This window comes from Mauremys mutica, chromosome 1 (assembly GCF_020497125.1).
Source record: "Mauremys mutica isolate MM-2020 ecotype Southern chromosome 1, ASM2049712v1, whole genome shotgun sequence".
NCBI lineage: Eukaryota > Metazoa > Chordata > Testudines > Geoemydidae > Mauremys > Mauremys mutica.
In genome coordinates this window covers 67,263,155-67,288,097 of record NC_059072.1, presented here as the reverse complement: position 1 = coordinate 67,288,097, position 24,943 = coordinate 67,263,155, and the positions used below count along the sequence as shown (strand labels likewise).

The following is a 24,943-nucleotide window of genomic DNA, read 5'->3' as shown; positions in this document are numbered from 1 at the left end:
GTAGAATAGGTCATTGGGGTACAGTGCCATATAACTCTGAAGTCTTTTCTTATTAGGTCTGATGTGCAACATAGCACATAGGATCTTGATTAAAAGGTAAATAATTCATTTAACAGCCATATATATTTCTATACCTTCAAACCTACTCTTATGCAACTGTTTATTACTACCAATTACTGACATAAAAATGCTGAATCTTGAAATTAGCATTTTTCTTTTTAGACCCATGAGTCAGTCAGGACTACTTACAATGACTGACCTAAAACTGACGGAAACCAGCTTGCTCACAAATCAGGACACCTGAGTTCTGTTCCTGTTTCTGTTATGGACTCACTGTGTGGTTTTTAGGCACACTGCATGTGGCCTCTGATTTTTGGGCGCTTCAGTGTCAGAATGGCCAACTCCAAACAATTTAGGCCTTTTTTCAAAAAATGCTGAGCACCCACAGTTCTAAGTGCAAGTCACAGCAGCGGAAACAACAATGAAAATGAAGCCCAAAATGTCTTAAGTTGGGGACCCAGAATTTAGGCAACCAAACTCAGAGGTCTTTTTGAAAGTGTGGGCTTTCATCTCTGTGTGCCTCAGCTGTAAAAATTAAGGTCAATGATGCGTTGTAAAGTGTTTTGAGATCCAAGGATGAAAAACACTGTATAAAATGAATGCTAAACATTTTATTTTTATTATTATCACAGGGGTTTTATTCGTGATTTCCTCAGATTTATTCTGGTGATCTTGAATAAGAGGAGGCTTATATTAATGTGTGTTGCATATTATCAGGGTGCGTTTTTTCTGACCTATAGACTATTGTCTAATAGCATATCTGAAAAATAAAAATCAATAACTATGTTCTTAAATCAGAAAATGTGGACCGGGGAAAGAAGTGAATCCACATCATTTCAGACTTGTGGTTGTCCTTCTTTCTGAGGCTTTTGTCACACATTTTAAGAACCAGTTGAAGTTCAGCCTGGAAGTCAATAGGAGTTTTTCCACTGACTTCAGTGGAAGCAGGAGAGAGCTCTTTATCCTGAAGAAGGGAAACTTTGTTAAAATGCAGGGCTTGCTATGGAATGATGTGTGTTAACATTCAGAGAAATATTTGTTGGGCTTGAAATCACATCTGAGTTGAAGTGCGGTTTTGACACAGTAGACAATGAGCACCACCCATAGTGAGTCACACAACTTTAATCATTTGTAGATAAGGAGGCAAGATAGTCCCAGAGGCATGTAGGCTAGATGCCTATGAATGTTTCAGGCTGTATCATAGAGAAGAGGCACAATACTGAGGCATCTGTGACCTTTAAACATATCAAGAGTTACTCTTATGTCGACTAGAAGTGATTACTGATGTAATGATGATTTTAAATAATATTTCCCAAAGCCACCAATCTTTCAAAAGAAAGTCTTCTTTAGGCCCCGCTGATGATAATGTACATTATGAATCTGATTGTGAAAGGAATCATATCTAAATAACATATTAGAAGGCATTATTTTACCACTTGTCCATGGCTGAAAGAAAATGGTGGCACATTAGACTCTTTCCAGAGATCCTCTACACCTCATCAATTGTCTACTTTGCCACTCTGAAAAAACCCACCATGGACTGATTTTTTAGATTTGCTGAGTTCCCACAACTCCAGATGAAGTCAATAGGAGCAGAAAATGAGACCCTATTTTTATTTTATTTTTGCACCAAAATATGGAACTTAATTGTGACCACTCTAACTCTCTCCTGGTTTATCCTTCCCTCCCCTTTAACTATCGTGTTTTGTCAGCCACTTAAACATATTTCTTTTTAGCAATTTTTTAATATTTGGGAAAGCAAAATATTCTATATTTTCTCAGTTGTCCTCTTTACAAAGCTGTGATGTATACTACTGAAAGGGGAAAATAATTAAAGAGTAGGTTTAATCTGACACTGGAAATCAAATTCTAGGCTCACCAATAATATTTTAAACATAAGAATCCATGGACTTGATTCTGCTCTCTAATTTATGCAGGTTTTACAATGGTATAACTCAATTTAATTTAATGCAGTTCCTGCTGATTTATGCCAATCTGACAAGAGACGCAGGCCCCATATCTAATACTAGTTGTCATGCAGTCTGGAGTGGCTCATGACCATGAGTGCCAACCTCAAGGCAGACTGTCAAAAAACAGGACAGACACCCCAAATTGGTGGTATTTTCTACAATTAGATTTCACCAACTCTGTATCAAATGTGAATTCCTAAAGCACTATAACAGTCCTACCATGGAGTCACAGATAGTCCCCATGCAAGCAAACTGGACTTAGTGATAATGATCACTTATGCCAAAGATCACAAAATATTAGGTTTCAGAGTGGTAGCTGTGTTAGTCTGTATCAGCAAAAAGAATGAGGAATACTTTAGTCTCTAAGGTGCCACAAGTACTCCTCATTCTTTTTACAAAATATTAGGTCGCTCGCAGTCCCAAAAGACCAGTCACTTACCCCAGGTCAATTTGTACCTCAAATCTCACCCCAAAGACTACACTTGTAAACTCTATTCTCGTTTACTCTAGTAAACTATCTAAGGATTTATTAACTAGGAAAAAGAAATGAGAGAGTTATTTATAGGTTAAAGGAGGCAACATATATACACAAATGAGTTACAGTCTATGATTCCGAAAGGTGATAGAGTTGTAATAATCTGTCAGCACTGAATGTCTCTTTGGGCTAACACAGGCTGACCCTGGGGATCTCTGCTTTTGTTTCCTTGCTCCAGCCCTGTGAGAGTGCAAGCAGCAAAGAGATGAAAAATTTTCATGTCAGCTATATTTGTTTCCCTTTTCCAGAATTCAGACTGATGGGATGAGCTTTCTTGCACGTAGCACCTTCATGGGTGTGAGAGGACCATTAACCCAGTCTTTGTATCCTGATGTTCCACAATGGCCCATTTAGTTTTGAAAATCCTGCTTGATGTGCAGAGAAACCACTCCTTCTGCCTAGGTTCACAAGTTCAGAGCAGGCATCTTTACAGTTACAAAGCAAAACCATGGGTGCAGTGATTTCCCTACACCCCCCCTAAGGGGGTTGTACACCCCCCTGAATTTCCCCAACATCCCCTACCCCCCAGTTTTGTGAACTAGTTACATGCCAAACCTGGTGGCTGAACTTTGCGCCTTTGTCCTCACCCATAACTATTTCACATTTGTGGACAATATATACCTTCAAGTCAGTGGCACTGCTATGGGTACCCGCATGGCCCCACAGTATGCCAACATTTTTATGGCTGATTTAGAACAAAGCTTCCTTAGCTCTCATCCCCTAGCACCCCTACTCTACTTGTGCTACATTGATGACATCTTCATCATCTGGACCCATGGAAAAGAAGCCCTTGAGGAATTCCACCATGATTTCAACAATTTCCATCCCACCATCAACCTCAGCCTAGACCAATCTACACAAGTGGTCCATTTCCTAGACACTACTGTGCTAATAAGCGATGGTCATATAAACACCACCCTATACTGGAAACCTACTGACCGCTATACTTACCTACATGCCTCCAGCTTCCATCCAGGACACACCACACGATCCATTGTCTACAACCAAGCTCTAAGATACAACCGCATTTGCTCCAATCCCTCAGACAGAGACAAACACCTACAAGATCTCTATCAAGCATTCTTAAAACTACAATACCCACCTGCTGAAGTGAAAAAACAGATTGACAGAGCCAGAAGAGTACCCAGAAGTCACCTACTACAAGACAGGCCCAACATAGAAAATAACAGAATGCCACTAGCCGTTACCTTCATCCTCCAACTAAAACCTCTCCAGCACATCCTCAAAGATCTACAACCTATCCTGAAAGATGATCCCTCACTCTCCCAGATCTTGGGAGACAGGCCTGTCCTTGCTTACAGACAGTCCCCGAACCTGAAGCAAATACTCACCAGCAACCACACACCATAGAACAAAAACACTAACCCAGGAACCTATCCTTGCAACAAAGCCCGATGCCAACTCTGTCCACATATCTATTCAAGTGACACCATCATAGGACCTAATCACATCAGCCACACCATCAGGGGCTCATTCACCTGCACATCTACCAATGATATATGCCATCATGTGCCAGCAATATCCCTCTGCCATGTACATTGGCCAAACCAGACAGTCTCTACGCAAAAGAATAAATGGACACAAACCTGACATCAGGAATCATAACATTAAAAAACCAGTAGGAGAACACTTCAACCTCTCTGGCCATTCAGTAACAGATTTAAAGGTGGCAATTTTGCAACAGAAAAGCTTCAAAAACATACTCCAACTAGAAACTGCTGAACTTGAATTAATATGCAAACTAGATACAATCAACTTATGCTTAAATAGAGACTGGGAATGGCTGAGCCATTACACACATTGAATCTATTTTCCCATGTTAAGTATCCACACACCTTCTTGTCAAACTGTCTTAAATGGGCTATCTTGATTATCACTACAAACGTTTTTTTTTCTCCAGCTGACAATAGTGCATCTTAATTAATTAGCCTCTTAGAATTGGTTGGGCAACTGCCACCTTTTCATGTTCTCTGTATGTATATATAGCTCCTCACTATAAGTTCCATTCTATGCATCCAATGAAGTGGGCCCACTAAAGCTTATGCTCAAATACATTTGTTAGTGTCTAAGGTGCCACAAGTACTCCTGTTCTTTTTGCGGATACAGACTAACAGGGCTGCTACTCCGAAACATGCCAATTTAGTGACTGTTTGGAAATTTGAATTGAAATTGAAACATTAATAATACATACTTTAAAAGCATATACAGTGTATGATAAAATACGTGTATCTGAAAGTATAATAGATTTGAAAAGTATGAACATAGACTAGCCTGCTTATACAGCTGTTGTGTTTTATGACAATGTCAGTGCATTCATTTCGGTGATGTTGGCCAACCTAATAATTTCAAATGATGATTTGTAAGCAAAGTCTAAACGAGCTCTCCCTGACAGCTAGTGATGAGCTGGGGGCTGGAGGGAAAGGCTTCAGGACCAGATTGTATTTACATTCACACCTAATCTACCTAGGTATCCAGCAAACAGAGCTGTGTTGCCCAAGTGATAGATTTTGGCTGGGGTTGGGTTTCAGATCACTTGAATGTGGGGGGTGGGGGTGGCAGAATGAAACGTTGTTGTTCTTATTGTATGAGTAAAGGGCAGTAGAACTGTACTTAGCCTGTGCTGACTGAGGGCATCAAGAGAGAGGGTGGGGACCTGTCCCTCTCCACTGTTTAAAGACAGAGCTGATTAGGCTCTATAGATAGTCTTTTGTTCTGTTAAGTGACCACTGCAGCTGAAATCACTGATAATCAGGTCTAAGTGCTTAGTCCTGCTGTGGGGATAGTGTTCCTGTGGGTACAGTGTTTTTGTGTAAAAGACAGCCCAGACTGCACTAGCAGTGAGGTTCCCCACTGAGAGCTCAGCTGAAATCACTGAGAGCTGGGTGGAACCTCAAGAGACCAACTTGCAGAGGTCACAGTGGCAGGTGGCAGTAGAAGGTGACTGTGCAGGGCCATTGGCAACAGAATGGTGGAGTGAACCGTGGCACAACGAACAGCCGTGGCCAGAGCGAAGAGTGAGCAGCTGGAGGAACAAGTAAGGTGCCTTCTTGCCCCCAACCTGGGAGGTGTACTCACGTGAAAGCACCTCTGATGGCTTAAATAAGGGGCATGTTAAATAAATATTTGTTTGTTGGACTATATTTTAGTGACTATGCTCCAGAATGTTAGATTTGTGACTGGAAATGGAAACTTATATAAATATGTTTCCTAGTAGGCCACGATTTTTAAAAGCATTATTTGCCAAGGTTGTTATCTCACATTGTTGCTATCTTGAGAGGTCATTATGTTGGGGAGTTTCTGTACTAAACATTTTTATTATTATAATTAATTTTACATAAGAATGGTCATACTGGGTCAGACCAATGGTCCATATAGCCCGGTATCCTGTCTTCCGACAGTGGTCAAGGCCAGGTGCTTCAGAGTGAATGAACAGAACAGGTAACCATCGAGTGATCCATCCCCTGTTGCCCATTCCCAGCTTCTGGCAAACAGGCTAGGGACACTCAGAGCATGGTGTTGCATCCCTCCCCATCCTGGCTAATAGCTACTGATGGACCTGTTCTCCAGGAATTTATCTAGTTCTTTTTTTAATCCTGTTATAGTTTTGGTCTTCACAGCATCCCCTGGCAAAGAGTTCCACGAGTTGACTTTATGTTGTGTGAAGAAGTACTTCCTTTTGTTTTTTTAAAACCTGCTGCCTATTAATTTCATTGGGTGACTGCTAGTTCTTGTGTTATGTGAAGGATTAAATAACATTTCCTTATTCACTTTCTTCACACCAGTCAAGATTTTATAGACCTCTATCATATCCCCCCTTAGTCGTCTCTTTTCTAAACTGAAAATTCCCAATCATTTTAATTTCTCCTCCTGTTTCATACCCCTAATCATTTTAGTTGCCCATCTCTGTACCTTTTCTATTTCCAATATATCTTTTTTGGGATGGGATGACCAGATCTGCACACAGTATTCAAGGTGTACACATACCATGGATTTATATAGAGGCAATATGCTATTTTCTGTCTTATTATCTATCCCTTTCTTAAAAAAGCAAAGGTTTCAGAGTAGCAGCCGTGTTAGTCTGTATCCGCAAAAAGAACAGGAGTACTTGTAGCACCTTAGAGACTAACAAATTTATTTGAGCATAAGCTTTTGTGGGCTACATCCGATGAAGTGGACTGGAGCCCACAAAAGCTTATGCTCAAATAAATTTGTTAGTCTCTAAGGTGCCACAAGTACTCCTGTTCTTTTTAAAAAAGCAAACAGAATGTTGGGAATCATTGACCGCCGCTGCACAATGTGTGGATGTTTTCAGAGAATTATCCATAATGACTCCAAGATCTCTTTCTTGAGTGTTAACAGCTAATTCAGACTTCTTCATTTTATATGTATAGTTGAGATTGTTTTCCAATGTGCATTACTTTGCATTTATCAACATTGAATTTCATCTGCCATTTTTGTTGCCCAGTCACCCAATTTTGTGAGATCTCTTTGTAACATTTCGCAGTCTGCCTGGGACTTAACTATCTTGAATAGTTTTGTACCATCTGCAAATTTTGCCACCTCATTGTTTACCCATTTTTCCAGATCATTTATGAATATGTTGAACAGTAATGGTCCCAGTACTGACCCCTCAGGGATACCACTATTTATCTCTCTCCATTCTGAAAACTGATAATTTATTCCTACCCTGTGTTTCCCATCTTTTAACCAGTTACTGATCCATGAGAGGACTTCCCTCTTATCCCATGATGGCTTACTTTTCAAAAGTCAATTTAAATTAAATACTTTTTTTTTTTAAAATTAAATGTTTTTAGAAATCTAGACCTGTTATATGTTTTGGTGTAACTTGCATTATCCTTATGTTAAATTTGCATTATCCTAACAAAACATTTACCTTATTCATATCTCTGTTATATATCTCATCGGTCCTGACACACACACCCCTGTAAATTTGAACACCCCCACCCTAATTTCAATTCCTGGGGAAACCACTGCATGGGCGGCAGGCCACGGGTGAACCCCACCTTTGGGAAGGCTAACCTGCCGGCCCCACCCCTTTTGCCCAAGGCCTTGCCCCTCCACCCCCCGGATCCCCAAGTCCCCCAGTACCCGCTGGCCTGGGCCACTGGGCCAACCCGGGGCCAGCCCAAGCACCACCTGGGGCTGCCCCTGCCCACCAGCAAGTCTGAGCTCCAGGCCGCTGACTGGAGCTGAGCCCCCGCTGGCTTCAGGATAGAGGGGGAGGGAGAGCAGGGCCTCCTGGCAGAACATGGGGGTGGCCATGGCTTGGCCCTGGCCTTTGATACCCGCCGCCCATGAGCAAAGCTTACATATGACCTTAAAGAATGGGATACAGACATTACAAATAAGATTAACGCATGCAATAACTTACAAGCATTTGATAGAGTCTGAACACTATACACATCCTTACAAGTCTAAGACTTTTCTTGAACAATATTAGCATACAGGTTAGCTGGTCTGGTTTCCAGCTATGAATTTGTCAGTGCTCAACTGATGCCTACAGCCTTGGCAAGAGCTGGCCCCTGGTCTACCAGCATCACACGAGTAATAGTAATAGTATGAATTAACAGAAATAAAAATTCAATGTAGGAAGACTATTGCAAGTTCTTTTTTCTCCTGTCTCTGCAGTAAGATCCGCAGACAATAGCACTGTTGAGTTTGCACTGCTATGTATGTTCTCTTAGAACTCAAACCAAGCTCCCACCTCTGCAGTCACAGATATCAGTGCTCTTCCAGCTAATTAATGTCTTCCTTCCACCTGCACAGTTCAACAGCTACCCCTCAGCAACAGAGAAAGTCAGCAAAGGGATGGGGCACTGAGATCACAAAGGAAGCCACTCCCTTGTCTGAAATTCCGAGGTCACAGGGCAATGACTTTTGGAGGGCAGCAACCAGCCGTAGTTGATTCCCAAACCATTAAAGAGAATGAAAAGCTGAGGACTGAGACTCTGGGCGTTGCATTTTTAGAGAGTGCTGAATAAACATTGGAGCGTGTATTTAAAGAAATTACCAAGTTTAAATAAACAATCGGGAGAACTTGTTGGGTAACTGGATTTTCATAATCACAAACGGTGGATTAATTTTAGGGTACAGGTAGACCTGGAAATGACCTACCTAATGATTTATAACATTTGCTAACCTGAGGGGCCATTGAGATGGACAGGTGGAGCTTCCTTTAGGGGCTTTTCAAGCAAACATTGCATTAATCATTTTTTCCACCATAGTTACTGCTAAAATTTGTTCTATAAATGTAACCTTTAAAAGATACTAACATGGATTGACTCAATGGCTCTACAATCACTACACCATCTAAAGATATGGCCTTGGCTATGTCCTATACCCCCATAGTAGGCACCAGACAGTACCCATACGTGGGTAACTTCCTGGTGCAACTTACTTCACATACTCGCTACCAACCAAAGAGTTAGACCCAAGCTTTTGCAATGAATGTGCTAATGTACCAAATGTTTAAAATTCCACCAGTTCCTCACCTAATAATAATTCACATCAAGAGTAAATCTCAGGGGAATTGCAAGAGGAGTGATTTTGGCCACAGAGGACCAATCCTGCTCACCTTTCTCAGGCAAAGGACTCATTTATCTCCACATTTGGCTCAGCTTATCTATATACTGGATAAATGGAATGTTAACCTTATTCACTAGGACTGAAAGGTTCATAGTTGTTCAGAAGTGGTAGAAATGAGATTTACAGAACTGTTTCATTCTAGCCAGGATTAATGTGTATTTATACACATTATAGACTGTGTGACTCCTGAAATGGTGGGAGTGTGGTATCCCAAGAGCCGGGACTCCAGGATGAATTGTGTCTCAGAGAGCCCCTATGCCTCCCAGTATTCTCTGACATGCTAAGGGATTTTATCCAGTCAAAGACAGGGCACTGGACTAAGCCACTGGGTTTACCTATTATGGCAGTTCCTAGGGTCTTGAGCCAAAATCTATTGAAGTCAATGGAAAGACTCCCAGCAGTTTCAGTGTGCTTTGGATCAGGCTCTATATAGACATTCTTATGCTAGCCTTTCTGCTTGATATCCTCACACTGCTACCCTCATGTAATTCCTGCATTCAGGTGAGCTCAGTGACTGGTCTTCTGCTCTACCTATGTGAGGGTCCAAGATGAGGAACCCTCCTTGAGCCCTATGCCTTTGCAGACCCACTCAGAGAAAGAGCACAGTCTAGCCTGATGTATACAGCAGCAAGTAAGCCCATGTGCTGGATATTTGTGTTGACAAGTTAATCAATGTCTCTAAGATTAGTGTAATGTTTACCTCATTTATTAAATCTCCTCCCTCATTTCTTCAAAGTATAGTTTCAGATTACTGTTTTAATGGAATTATTGTCCTTTAAGGCGATCATGTGCCTCATTGTGCATCTTCTACTGTGCTCTTTTAAAATTAGCAACTGACCACTTCTGTCTTTGCTCTACTACAGAATGTTAAGTTAGGACTAAAGAAAATAATTCTACACTTCATAGTAAGTAATTTGGTTCTCAACACCAATTTTCTTGAAAGAGCCCATGAAATGGAAAAAGCTATAAATTCTAAGTTATAATTAGATCAGGTGTATTTCTTTTTGTTAGAAAGGAAGTAGCCCTTTCGCCAAGACTGCCAGATATAACAATGTAAAAGCCAAGGAAAATATTAACATTTTAGCTGCACTTTGTTACAAAGCAATATGAATATTTTCTTTCTTTCTTTCTTTTTTTTTTACCAGCAGAAATCAGTAGGGCCTTTCAAAGGGTTATGCTTGGGCCCAATTTGGTACATATTTTCTCAGCCAAGAACAGTGCAGATAAGGTTAAGTAGGCTCATTGCACACCTCTCCTTGTACAATTGATTTCCAGATTGATTTAAGAGGTTGGTTTTGGTCTATAAAGGCTGAAATAGCCTGGAACCCACACATCTAAGAGACTCTCTCTCTCCTTATGCTATCCATCACTGTTGCAGTCAGGAAGGTGCCTTGCTGAAGCCCCTTTGTTATAAGCAGGGAGGAGCCTGCTAGGGTGTTCTGAACTCACTTCCTCCACAGGTCTATAGCAGCCTGGGTTTGTCAACTTACAGGGCATGCTGCAAGGCCCACCTTTTCTCCCTGGCTGGTGAGGAAATGGGTGTTGAGTAGGCCTTAGTATGGAACAGGGGAGTACGTGTGGGGTCGGCTAATTTCAGTCTTTTCTGATGTTGCTGGGTCTTTGAGTTGATCTGGGGATACCGACAGATCTGTTTAGTTTATTGTATCTTTTTAATATTATCAATGGCACCCATTGCGTTGGATGGGCGTTCTTTTATTACCCTCTATATTAATCTAAATAAATAAAATAGCTTGACTGAGTGGAGTCAAAGTCACTGCACATTCACAGACTAGTTATTCAGCCCTCTCTATGCCCTCTACTTGCAAGAAAAAGTGGCGCTGGAAGGCATTTCCCCTCTCTCACCCTTCCACCTCAGTTTTTACACAGCAGTCGCTGTGCCTCCAAGCTGGAGGAGTAACATGAAAATGCTTATTCACAGGCCCTAGCAAAAAGTGTCCCTGGTACAAAATGAATAAAAGATGTTTCACACTTAGCCTCACAGCAAACTGCACCTCTGAGGGCTTGCGGGCAGTGAACGCTGACGGCATCGTATCTGATTGTAGCGGCACAATTTCCTGTTTAGAGCCACCCATCACAAGGTATATTGGAGCACTGCAAATTGCAGTCCTGTGCAAATGGCTGAATGCATGTGATCTCATTTACTGATGGTCCAGACTGTGGCAGTTTTGGGAATAGTCACAGATGGGAGGTTAGTGTCAGATGATCTATGCCAGTGGTTCTCAACCTTTCCGGACTACTGTGCCCCTTTCAGGAGTCTGAAGCCCGAGCCCTGCCTCCCAGGGCTCAAACTCAAGCCCCACCGCCCAGGACTGAAGCATGTTAGGCCATGGCTACACTTGCAAATTTGCAGCGCTGCAGCAAGGTGTGAAAAAACACCCTCTCCAGCGCTGCAAATTGCGGCGCTACAAAGCACCAGTGTAGTCAAAGCCCCAGCGCTGGGAGCGCGGCTCCCAGCGCTGTACGTTATTCCTCACAGGGAGGTGGAGTACGGACAGCGCTGGGAGAGCTTTCTCCCAGTGCTGGCGCTTTGACTACACTTAGCGCTTCATAGTGCTGCTGCGGGAGCGCTGCCGCGGCAGCGCTTTGAAGTGCTAATGTAGCCAGAGCCTAAGTTAGCTTCACAGGGCCCCCTGTGGTGTGGGGCCCCAGGCAGCTGACCTGCTTGCCACTCCCTAACACCAGCCCTGCACTTGTGACCCCCCCCGAGTCTCTCTCAGGGGTGTCGTGACCCCAGATTGAGAAACAATGATGAGTTGATGAACCCCCTTCAAGAGCTCTGCGAACCCGCAGGGGTGTGAGTGTCTGTGGTTGAGATCTGTGCCTAGCAGTACACTATTTCCCTTTAGATTGTCAACTGTGTGCTCAGTTATATAGTTTTAATTACATCAAATGCTGTGCGGTTTTAGCTAGTAATTTATCTGTATTCCACCTACTCCCTCTGTCTGTTCTGAGGAGCGGGGGCAGCCACTGCCTCAGAGATGGTTGATTTTTGTGTCTCACTGTTGAATGACAGCTGCCGAGTGAAGTGCCTACCTGTCATTGCACTTCTACGCTGCATTTCTGTTGCTCTATATCTGAGCTGTAGTGCTCTGTTGATGAGGACTCTAGTTTATCTAGGGAGCATTGGGCAAGCTGCAGGAAACTGCTACAAATACCTGTAACTGCCCACACGCAGGAGTTGTTAGCCACTCCTATCTCCTACGAGCTTCTCCCACTCACTTTTTAGTCCACAGCTGTCTACTTTCCAACAACATTAGGTTCTGCAAAAGTTTGGCAACGGATTTCTTGGCAATGGCTGGTACAAGCACACGTTGTGTAACATCCATTCAACTTCACTGCCCTAGCAAGCTCCATCCTTTTCTTCTAAGCCCTGGAAATGTCAATTCCCAGATAGACTCTTATCTTCCTCCCACTGCTGAGGGCCTTATCCTCCCGAGTGAAGCAGCCTAGCCCAGTAGTTCTCAACCAGGGGCCTGGGGCCCCCTAGAGGGCCCCGAGCAGGGTCAGCATTAGATTTGCTGGGGCCCAGGGTAGAAAGCCGAAGCTCCACCGCATAGGGCTGAAGCCCAGATCCCTGAGCCCCGCCACCTGGGGCTGAAGCTGAAGCCTGAGCAATGTAGCTCTATGGGGGACGCTGTGGGGCCCCAGGCAATTTCCCTGCTTGGTATCCACTAACACTGGCCCTGACGTTTATATGCAGAAAACCAGTTACTGTGGCACAGGTGGACCGTGGAGTTTTTATAGCATGTTGGGGGGGCCTCAGAAGGAAAAAAGTTGAGAACTCCTGGCCTTGCCCATCCCAAAAGGCAGCCAGATTGCTACAATCAGCTGAGCTCTGTTTTGCCTCTGCCACCGGCTACTGTCTCTGACTCACTGCATCATCTGTGGGGCCTGGATAGCAAATTCTTGCTATAAGCCACCCATCAGTGTAATTGAAATAAACTTGTGTTCAGTAAGACTTATCTTGAGCATCACTGATTCCAGCAAAGGTTTTCTTTCTTTGATAAATGAGAAATTTTTTCAAATGACAGCCAGGTCATTTCTATTCACGTAAAACAACACTGGATAAATAGTATGTTAAAATAAATAAATAAATAAATGATTAGCATTATTGAAAGGATCCATTGGCAGGAATATAAGAGCAGGGGAGATAGTGCATCAAAGCAAAGTTTTGCCTGAGTGGAGAAAAGAAAAAAAAAACCAAAGTTTGTTTAGTGGATTTGGACAGATTGGTTAGCTCCAAAAAAGAAAATGATCAGCACTGATAGACCTTATTCCAGGGAGATGAGTCCAGGAAACAGGACAGCAACATCTTTTACCAAGAAAAGTGCTGCCATTTGTGAGAATTAGGGTTAACCTAACAATAATAGATAGATGGTAAAAGAAAAAAAAGATAAACATTAATAAAATCAACTAAAAATCTTCTAGTTAAAGAAGAATCCACTGACCCCAAATTTGTAGCAACTGCCATCATGCCTACTGCTTACTTATGTATTTGCACTGTAGTATGTGGCTTATGGACATAAATCTGTCATAATACATTGCTTATTAAGAGGCCTTATTGATACAGTCCCATACTGTGAGAAATGTGTAGTCACCATCCCAGTGGAAGTTCCAGCAGACAAGGGAAACATGCCATTAAGAACTGATAAGAAATGTATAAAACTATTTATAATCCTAGAGGGAAAGGGGAATGGGTGGAGCTATTGGTGAATGGAGAGAGGCGTGAGGCCAGTGGGTGGAAAGAACTGCCACTAGATATTATAGAAAGGGAAGTGAGTGGAGTTGTTCACTGATATGGCGAGTGGCTTTACAAGAGTTTCCCGATATGGGATGTAATAGTACACTTATATATAGGGCAATGTCTAGGAACTTAAAGAACTCTACGTTCAGGAAGTGCGTGATGAGAGAGGGCAGTATATGTGGAGGAAGGAATAAGCCTGAATATTATATTGTCTCTCTCTATTTTTTTATAACTGAATACTGAACAGTGCTTTGTGGAATTTAGAAATATGTAAAAGTCAGGCAGGGCACCCGATAACACAATTCTCTAGATAGTTGGCCAGCTCATCTTATTTTTTAGTCTTCACTGTGTTGAATTCACTGGTGATTGTTTCTCATTCTAACTGTAGCAGATGTGAAAGCTGTTAGTTACTCCTACAAATGCGTATTTAGTCATTACAAAACATCAGTGTATGAATTTATGTGACTCAACATTCCTAAAGTAGAAGAAAGTGGTAGTAGCAAGTGATAGAATGGTGTGAAGTTAGGAAAATGACATTTCTTAAGTTAGATGTTGTTTAGATAGTATGATAGAAAGGATTAGTCTTGGCTCAAAAACCTGTTTGTGACAGATACTGAAATTTCCTGCAATACTCTGGACAAACCTCATTGCATGAAGTTTAGTATCATTGAGGGCCAGGGACTCTATGTAATTCTATGGGGAAAAGAGACCACAGGAGAAGTGACGTGTGAGGGTGGGGGCATGCAGGGTCACATGTCTCCCGATTTACAGCTTGGCTTGTACTGAGAATGCTCATGTAACACCTACAGACCCTGGTTGTCAGTGGGTGGGATTGAACCTGGGATCTCTGGAGCTTAGTGCATGAGCCTCTACCACATAAGCTAAAAGCCAACTGGCTGTTAGCTAAGGCTGTAGAGCAGACTCATTCTATATCTCTCTCTAAGTCGTCTCGGTGCTACTAGATGGGACAGAACACCACACCCTGGAGGTGTGTGGGTTACACTCACACAGACTGAGCATGCTCAGTAACACTGCTGAAGCACTGCCCTCACTCTTTCCCCTCCCCTACCCCCATTGGCAGTCACTGCTTGTCTCTGCACCACAACCCTCCAAGAACTAAGAACAGAGGGGTGTGGTTAGGCAGATTCACTCAGGTTGTAACACCCCCAAAGAACAACCACCACCACCTGTATAGAGGCTCACATATACTGGTTCAAATTGGATTCTTCCCAGACCGGCAGACAAAGCAAGGACTTTTGGTTAAATAGCCTGATTTAAAGCTGACTAAGGGCCTTCTTTCTGATCCAGAGAAGGGTTGGAAGGACTTGAACCGGTCTGTATTCTTGTTCTGAGTAAAAGGGGGGGATGAACTGGTAACCCCAGGAAAAGCCCTGGGTGTGGTTTAAAGGACAGCTGCAGCCAGAGCCCTCATTGGAGTCAGAGGGTGACTTCTGGTAAGCTTATTAGCATGAATGTAGATTCTTTTGTTGTTTTATATGTTTTCTCTCTAATACTTTTGCCTTACAAATAAATGTGCTTGCTTAGAATGAGCTGGTGGTAACTCTTAACTGTGGCAATTATACTGTTTATCATCTCTGAGGAGAAAAGAAAAGCAGGCGTGCTTAGGCAGTCTGTCTTAGTTGGGGAATTCACAGCGTAGGCAGGAAGCTGTTTAGCCTAGAAATAGCTTAGCTATTTGAGTGTCTCCACCCAAGAAAGGTAATGGCTGAGCAGCTGGGAGCCTAGAGTGGGTGCCCTTGCTGGACCATAGAGGGGGAATACAGGGGCAGTTGCCCTGAAGTGTGATACTGCTTTCTTCATATTTTTCAAGATCAAATCTGTTATGGAATTAAGCTTTCCTTTGAAGCAGAAAACAGAACATTGATGAGTTTGATGTTCTTCAAGTGACACATTTTTGGTATCTCTGCACAATCCTCTCTAAGTCTGCTGATCATTTCGTTGCCTCTGTTTTACCTCATTTATTATGTATGGTTTGTGCCTCTCTGATTTGGAACTGCATTCCTATTATCTGCACATCTACTACGCTTACATTGTCTTTTTGTCTGCTGTTAATATTATAATCTCCCACTTCCTCTGTGCTATACATTAAAGACATCTTTCACATCGGAGGAGATTGTTAAAGTTACAGGCAGTCTACTCTTTATTTGATTTCCAAGAACTGTAAGTGGGGTTACTTTTACATCATTTAGGTAACTATTACTTTTTGCCTTATCTGGAACATCCACTCTTACTGATATCACTGACTGGTTGCTTTTAGCATTTTAGAATCATGAGGATTTAATGGATCATATGGAGTAGTTTATATTCTAGAATATGATTTAGAATAATTTAGGTGGTTTCATAGTTTTCCCCACACACACTTTTCTTTCAGAGGTCCCTGCTTTTTTAGAGCTTGCCATCAAACTTGCTTAATGTCATACTAATTTGTTAAAAACATGAAAGGCTACATGACAGCATTCAAAGAATCCCTAAATACCTTATTCGGTGAAAAAGTATAGGTCATCAGCTCAGATGTTGCTAGTTAACCTTTGATGTCGGAGGCCAGTCTAAAGTGAGTTGATGGTTTCAGACCAGTTCTAAGTGGGCAAGTTTCTACATTATACCAAAACACCATCACAGTTGGCACTAACTGGCATCCTTGTTGTTAATTTTAGAAGAGAAGCCATCAGTTGAATGGGAATCAAGATTAAACATCCCCTTCATATCAGAGTTGAGGCACATTGTCAATAGGCAAAGTGAGGTTTTGTAGTTTTCACCACCACTGCCCACACTATACCTGATTTATTTTATTCTCTAGAGATATCACTTCACACATTTCACAAGCACTAAATTCACATTTTTGAGATATTGAATAAGTGGCCACATGGGGAATTTTCTTGGTGCTTTTTGCTTTGAATGATGTCTCTACTTTGTGGGGAGTTTCTGCGTAATTTACATTATTAACATTGCATTTTAATTTGAGACCTTTTATAGATAATATCTTTGTTAAACAGAGTATTCTGTTTAACACCACTTTTTATTATAGGCCTGATCCAAAGCCCATTGAAAGCAGTGGAAAGATTTCCATTGACTTCAATGGACTTTGAACAGGCCTTAAGTGCACAGTTTATCTTTACTGCATAAAATCTTGCACATTCAGCTGACTATGCAAGTCAAGTCAGCATATTGCAATATTAATATGTCAAAAGAGAATATGCCAGAGGAATTTTACATTGATATCAACAGCAGATAAGTCCCCAATATTCAATTTCTTATACAGTAATCTTCTTCTCTTCAGATATAGAATGTAACATTGAATACAGTTAGTTTCTTCAGAATAGGTTAAAAATTATCTGGTTTTGCTAAATTGTCACTTATTTTCCCTTATTTTCACAAATTGTGATTAGAGTTGGGCCTAAGCCACAAAGTTCAGAACTTTGGAATTCAGAAAGTTCTCAAATTTCATATGTCCTCAAACCCAAGGTTTTGTTTTGGGCTTAGTCATGACTGGACATAAAAGTGTCATATTATTTTTCAAAATCTGTGAACTTTAGTAAATAAGATTTAGCTTCTGGCTCCCCCCGCCCCCATCCCTTATAAGGAATATTCTAACATTTCTCTTTCCCCTCAAACCTACTTCTCTTCCTCAGTGCCTAAATGATTCATTTACTATTAAGAATCTGGCTTTTGGAGTTTGGTGTGCCCACCATGTAGAAATGGTTACTTAATGCTGTTCTCTTTTTATATCCTTCCAGTCAAATGTACCACAAACAGAGGCCCTGATCCTGTAAATACTTACGCGTATGATTTACAAAATGTGAGTAGTTCCATTCAGTGGGATCACTCACAGGTATGAGTGATTGAAAGATCAGGGCCAGAATTATCTGCCATGCTATGGCTTCTTGGCCCACCCAAAACTCCCACTGAAACCGATTTTGCATTCTGTGCATACCTAAAACTCCCAATGGTTACAATGGAAGTTTAAAGTGTGTAAGTAATTCAGGTTCAGGAGCACAGAGTTATTATACAATTTTATAACTATTAGATAGGGAGCTAATATAAATGTATTGTTATTTTTCACTGTAGGCGAGGATCCAATGTCTCCCTGACTTTGGACATGAGCAGTTTGGGAAATGTCGAACCTTTTGTCGCTGTGCCTACCCCACGAGAAAAAGTAGCAATGGAATATCTACAGTCAGCTAGTCGGGTCCTGACAAGACAGCAGCTGCGAGATACGGTCGCATGCTCTCATTTGCTTCAAACAGAGTTCATGGTGAGCCCATTCTTCATTGGGAAAAAAGCAAAACTAAACAAACCTTGCAAGGCAATTTTAATAGTGCTAGTCTAATAAATGTGTACACTACCAGGGCAAATGGGAATGAGAAAATGTATACAACTCTCTTGAGTATGTTTGAGGTATAACAAACGAATATGAACAATCTCAGTTTTATTAAACATGCTAGGGCATGTGGTTTCTTGGGCTTTTCTCTCTTTTGAATTCTGCATACATAACTCAATAAAACAGATGATGTTATCTTGGACCCAAAATAGTTTTCATTATAAATTATCTCAGATCAGTAAAATCTTTATATTTCATCTTTAAAGAGACACTGTTTATGAGGCAAGTCATCTGCTTCAAAAAAATCCCTTGTTTGTTTTACCAACAGTGTGCCAGATTGTTTAAATGGGAAGAATTTTAAATATCTGCCGTGGTTGATAGGGGAACCCAGGCCAACCCTCTACTTTGGGTTCCAGTCCAGGGCCCTGAAGTGAACAGTCAAGGTCTGCATTTACACCAACCTTAATGTTCTCACCTCTGGACTCCTTCCTACCATGTTTCTTCTCCTGTCCCTCAGAGAAAGGGACTGCAGGCTTTCTCCCTGCATTATTGCCAGCCTCCTGGCTTTATAGAAGCCCTTCCTGTTCCCTCACAGGTGAGCTTCCTCCTAATTAACTCACATCACACAGCCTAAATCTCCCCTGTTTGCAGCTTAATTTGGCTGGTTGGGCCTACTTGGCTTAATTCAGCTATTGCAGGGCCATCACACAGGGCCAAGGACAATTACCCCCACGCCAAATGGAGAGAGTTTTGTTGTAGTGAAGAAGCCTCAAATATGGGCACAGATTCAGCCCAGGAAAATGCTGTATAAGGCAGGTCCTAGGTTTGAGCTACCTTTACCTAGGTGGGTGGAGGAATTCCTGTTCTGCACCTGCTTTCACTGCTGTTGTGCCTGGGGGAGGAAATGAATTAATGTAGAGTGAATAAATTGTATGTGTAAAGTATGCTTTTGGTAGGGGATGGTGTGGGTGCAAAGTATAGATGCATGTGGATGAGGTCAGAGTAGAAGCATGTGATTGAACGTGTGGATGAGCACAGGTGGAGTGCAGGTGACATTGTATGAAGTGTGCAGACTTAGTGAATTTGAATATGAGCGAGAGCAGAGTGAATGTGAATGAGTGAAATGGGCCAGAGAGAATTCAATACAAACGAGCAGCTAAAGAATTTTTCATTGATTTATTTTCTGGTAGCAAATGCAAGAAACGCAACAGTATGTAAATATATGCACATTTGTGCAAATTAATGCTCATTTGAAATCTGTTGCATTTTGGGCTGCACAGGTTAGCAGGTATGTGATCCCCACATAATCTCTTACTTACACTCTTAATCCTTTATCTTCTCTTGCCTTTTATAGCTAAGCATAAAGATGAAGTGCCATGTCTATGTCTGTAGAGCACTGTGTAAATGTAGAGAGCTGTTTATGGTCTTGGCCCTCCATACAAACACTTACCCCTGGGAGTAGCCCACTGAGTAAACCCCACAACCAGTAGTAAGTGTTTATAGGTCTCAAGTGATTAACTGGACCAGAAAAGCAAGGCTCTATGTTCAACTTGATGGCATTTTTGTGTCTGTCTAAAATGCGATAACTTCTGAATGCTGCTTCTGACCAATTCCAAAATTTCAGAGGATGTTCTAGGCCTCAATGGGCAGAATCCTGTTGGTTTTGTTGAAAACTGGAAAACCTTGATTTGATTTCCACTACTCAGGTCCACAGAGCCTATTTGGGGCTGTAGGCTGAGGATTCTCTCTGGCGCCCTCTCCTGCCTACACATATCACAGGCAGCACCTAAATACACTGCTCTCTCTCATTGACTGTACAAGTTGACCTGCATACGCAATAAAGTGTTTTTTTCAGTTTCAAAGTGCCAGAGATGTTTGTACCAACAGTGCAGAACTGCACCAGGGAAGCTATAGATGACATAAAAGAAAACAGTCACTGTCCCAAGGAGCTCACAATCCAGTCCAGACCCTGCTGGAACAGTTCAGGTCCAGAGTACACCAGGGACTGAGCATGGGGGAGCAAAAGGAGAAGAAGGCGAGAGTGAAGCTGGGTAGGATTTGCAAGTGAAGAGAAGTCTGCCCTTGATGCAGGAGGCGCAGGGAGGGTGGTGCAGAGATTTGAAGTGAGTGACATGAGCAGAACGGCAGGGGAGGGATGTGATTTTAGCGGTTGCACTTTGTCTGGACTGACGGGCAACAAGGGGAGAGGCAGCAATATCAGAGAGGAGGAGGCTGCAGGAGCCAAGGAGAGAGATGACCAAGGCAGGGAGCAAGGTTTAGTGGTGGAGGTGGGGAAGAGGCAAGGATGGAGATCAGAAAGGATTCAGTGGCAGTCTGTGTGTGGGGCAGTAAAAGTTAACATGAAGGTTGCACGCGTGGCTGGTGGGGAGGTCAGGAACAGAGTAGGGAGCAGGGGGGAATCACGGAAGCAGGAACTGACTGTAATTAATCTTATTTTCCTTTGCTCCTGTTGGCCCATCGGGGAGGGAGAGTGAATTCTCTCAGGTATGGGAAGCACTTTGAGAGCCTCAAAGTGCTCTAGGAGTTCTCTAGGAGGGGCAGGGCACTTGGGTTCAGGGACAGAGACTATGTTCCTACCCCTCCCACTACCCTGCTTGCAACAGACAATTCTGCCACCTTCTTAGCAATCACATAAGCTTTGGCCTGAAGGGTTGTGGCGTGGGGCACCGTCTGAGTCCAGAATTTCAGAGGCTGTTCTGGGCATCAGTGGGCTGAGCCCTACTGATGGTGCTGAAAATCAGAAAAGCCTGATTTGCAGCACTGGAAGCGTGAGGAAAATCAGTCCTATGAAGTGCCCCATTTGGCACAGCAGGCTGAGGAATCTCTCTGCTGTCCTCTGCTGCTGCCTATACACCTCACAAGCAGCAGTTTAATATTCTGCTCTCTTTCACTGGTTGTACAGCTCGGCCTAGATAAGCAAGAAAGTGTGAGACCCTCTAGGAATGCTAATGGTTTCACATTGAAATAATTTGAATTTTCTGAAGGTCAAATTCCAGCCTCCAGAAGGAGGTTTTAAAGGAGGCTGCATGGTTCACTGGTTAGGGCACTAGATTTGGAGGCAGGAGATTTGGGTTCAGTTTTTGACAGTGTCCCTGATTCACTGCATGTCATTGGGTAAGTCACTTAATTCTATGCCTTAGCTTCCATGTCTGTAAAATGGGGATAAGGTGCTTACCCCACCCTTGTTAAGGGATTTGCAATCTACACATCAAAAGTTTTATGTGAATGTTAAGCATTACTATTTAGGAATCTTTCTCACACAATGTAGTTTTTAGCTACAGTTTGTAAATCCTTGCTCTTTTCCACTGTAGCACATTTTCAACCCCCTTCTTCTTAAACTGTTATGTACTTTAACCTATTTTATAACCTCATAAAAACCTTTGCTTTTAATAATTCATCAGAACTGTTCCTCGGAAGTCAACCCTTCAATGTGCAGCTCTTGTGTTTATTAAAGGAAGGGTGTTGACAGGCTGGAGGTGGGAACCAGTTTTTTTGTTAATACTTTGATGTCAGCAGATAGTTGTGAAGCAGCAGATGTCCTTCTAGTGATAATTTCCTGCATGACTTCTTTAGAAACACCAATCTGATCTAATTTATTTCTATAGGAAATACCAATGAATTTTGTGGATCCCAAAGAAATTGCCATCCCAAGTCATGGAACTAAAAACCGTTATAAAACAATTTTGCCAAGTAAGTGTATTTAAACAATGCTTTTTAGTATGAAATTTAGTCCCATTTTATTAATATAACACTGTTTGTAGATTTGTAAGAAGCCTGCTGCTCTTTTTTTTTTTTTTATGGTGGACATTTTGTACATATTTAAATTAGGGCTGTTGATTCATCGCAGTTAACTCATGTGATTAACTCAAAAAAATTAATCACAATTTTAAAAAAATCACAATTAATCACAGCATAGAATACAAAGTGTACAGTGCTCACTTTATATTACTATTTTTATTACAAATGTTTGCAGTGTAAAAACAATAAAAGAAATAGTATTTTTCAATTCACCTCATACAAATACTGTAATGCATTCACTTTATCGTGAAAGTGCATCTTACAAATGTAGATTTTTTTTGTTACCTAACTGCACTCAAAAACAAAACAATGTAAAACTTTAGAGCCTACAAGTCCACTCAATCCTACTTCTTGGTCAGCCAGTCATTAAGACAAAAAAGTTTGTTTACATTTACAGGAGATAATGCTGCCCGCTTCTTTACAATGTCACCTGAAAGTGAAAACAGGTGTTCTCATGGCACTTTTGTAGCTGGCATTGCAAAGTATTTACGTGCCAGATATGCTAAACATTCATATGCCCCTTCATGCTTTAGCCACCATTCCAGAAGATGTGCTTCCATGTTGATGATGCTTGTTAAAAAAATAATGTGTCAATTAAATTTGTGACTGAATTCCTTGGCAGAGAATTGTATGTCTCCTGCTCTGTTTTACCTGCTGCCATATATTTCATGTTATAGCAGTCTTGGATGATGACCCAACACATGTTGTTCATTTTAAGAACATTTTCACTGCAGATTTGACAAAACGCAAAGAAGATACCAATGTGAAATTTCTAAATATAGATATAGCACTCAACCCAAGGTTTAAGAATCTGAAGTGCCTTTCAAAAATATGAGAGGGACAAGGTGTGGAGCATGTTTTCAGAAGTCTTAAAGGTGCAACACTCTGATGCAGAAACTACAGAACCCGAACCACCAAAAAAGAAAATCAGCGGTCTGCTGGTGGCATCTAACTCAGATGATGAAAATGAACATGCATCGATCTGCACTGCTTTGTATCATTATCGAGCAGGACCGGTCATCAGCGTAGATGCATGTCTTCTGGAATGGTGGTTGAAGCATGAAGGGACATACGTATCTTTAGCGCATCTGGCATGTAAATATCTTGCGACGCCGGCTACAAAAGTAAATTGTGACCAAACTTGTTTGTCTGAGTGATGGCTAAACAAGAAGTAGGACTGAGTGGACTTGAAGGCTTTACATTGTTTTGTTTTTGAATGCAGTTATTTTTGTACATAATTCTATATTTGCAAGTTCAACTTTCATGATAAAGAGATTGAACTTACAGTACTTGTAATGGGGGAATTGAAAATACTATTTCTTTTTTTTAACAGTGCAAATATTTGTAATGAAAAACAAATATAAAGTAAGCACTGTACCTTTTGTATTCTGTGTTTTAATTGAAATCAATATATTTGAAAATGTAGAAAACATCCAAAAATATTTAAATAATCTATTCTTGTTTAACAGCATGATTAATCGTGATTAATTTTTTTAATCACTTGACAGCCCTAATTTAAATAACTTATCTGTAATTCTATCTACAGTGAGGGACCAATCCTGCAAGCTTTACACATGCAGAACTGTGGCCTTGAGGGGACCTCGGGCACTGTTGCACCTTGGTCCCACCTATTCTCTGCCTATGACACATAATAATCTAGTCTCCTGTGGGCTGTAATACTTTGGTCTCATTTCAGTTGTTGGGTAAGTGTGTGAGTGCTGGGTGGTGTTGGTCGCTTGTGATATACAGGAGACCAAACTAAATGATCTAATGGTCACTTCTGGCCTTAAACTCTATGACTCTAGAACTCCCACTAAGTTCTGTCTAGTCAAGTTCTGCGACTGCAAGACTGCACCCTGAATGAGTAAGGGAACCTTATTGCAAATCCTTTACTGTCTAACACTGAGTGATTCAGACTAAATGAACCAATGTGCCCTCAAATCTTCTCTAGTAGTCATTCATTTATACTGGTTCTCTTTGTCTTGCTCCTTTTCTTCTCCTACTGGTTTGTGGCATTGTTAGAATCCATCTCTTTTAGCCAGATAACTACCCTTATACTACTATCTCAGAGTTGCTGTTTACATTATTGTTGTTAATTTCTTGTATTGCTTCTGTGTTTTCAAGTGCTGCATTTCTCATAATAGTAAGAATTACTTCATTATAAATTGAGCTAGTCAACATTTTCTGATGGAACAGTTTTCCATCAAAAATACAATTCTGTTGACATAGAAGAATTTTGTGGGAACATATAATTTTCAATGAAATTTTTGCTGGAAGAAAGTAAAAATGATGTGTTTTGAATTTCTCATTTCATTTCTGTGATGTTGGAATGTTTTACTTGTATTTGATTTCATTTCATTTTGACTTTTTTATTATACTACATTAATTTTATTATACTTTTAAATTATATATAATAGTCTGAAATGAAATGTTTCTATGGTTCTGAATCAGAATCCACCAGAATTTCTATTCCATGGGAAATTTCTAAATTCTAGCTTTTTGTTACAATTCAAAATGAAAACAAAATAAAAAATGTTGACATTTCCCATGAAACTGAAATTCTGTTTTCCAACCAGCTCTAGCAATAATGTCCTTGCAGTCATGCGTGGTCATACACTTTACTCAGTGTAGTAATCCTGAGCAAAGTATATTCTATGCATTTCACACATTCTAAATTATAAGAATGTTCTCTGTGCACCTAACTGAATTATAGTTTGATCACACTGTAAAAAGGATTTGCAGGCAAATTAATGAAAGATGTTGGCCATCAAAAGTATTATTTTGTCAGGGATCTGATATATTTTTGGAAACGAAAAACATTGGGTGAA

General features: G+C 41.2%; 1 protein-coding gene across 4 annotated transcripts in view; it reads left to right on the top strand.

The window, feature by feature from the left end:
- Window positions 1–24,943, top strand: part of PTPRR (protein tyrosine phosphatase receptor type R) — a 210,581-nt gene that overhangs the window by 155,751 nt on the left and 29,887 nt on the right. For all 4 annotated transcript variants that reach the window (XM_045010941.1, XM_045012312.1, XM_045011670.1 and 1 more), the window contains 2 exons: window positions 18,044–18,230; window positions 21,923–22,007. In XM_045010941.1, coding sequence (XP_044866876.1) covers window positions 18,044–18,230; window positions 21,923–22,007 — 272 coding nt within the window. The remainder of the gene's footprint in view (window positions 1–18,043; window positions 18,231–21,922; window positions 22,008–24,943) is intronic.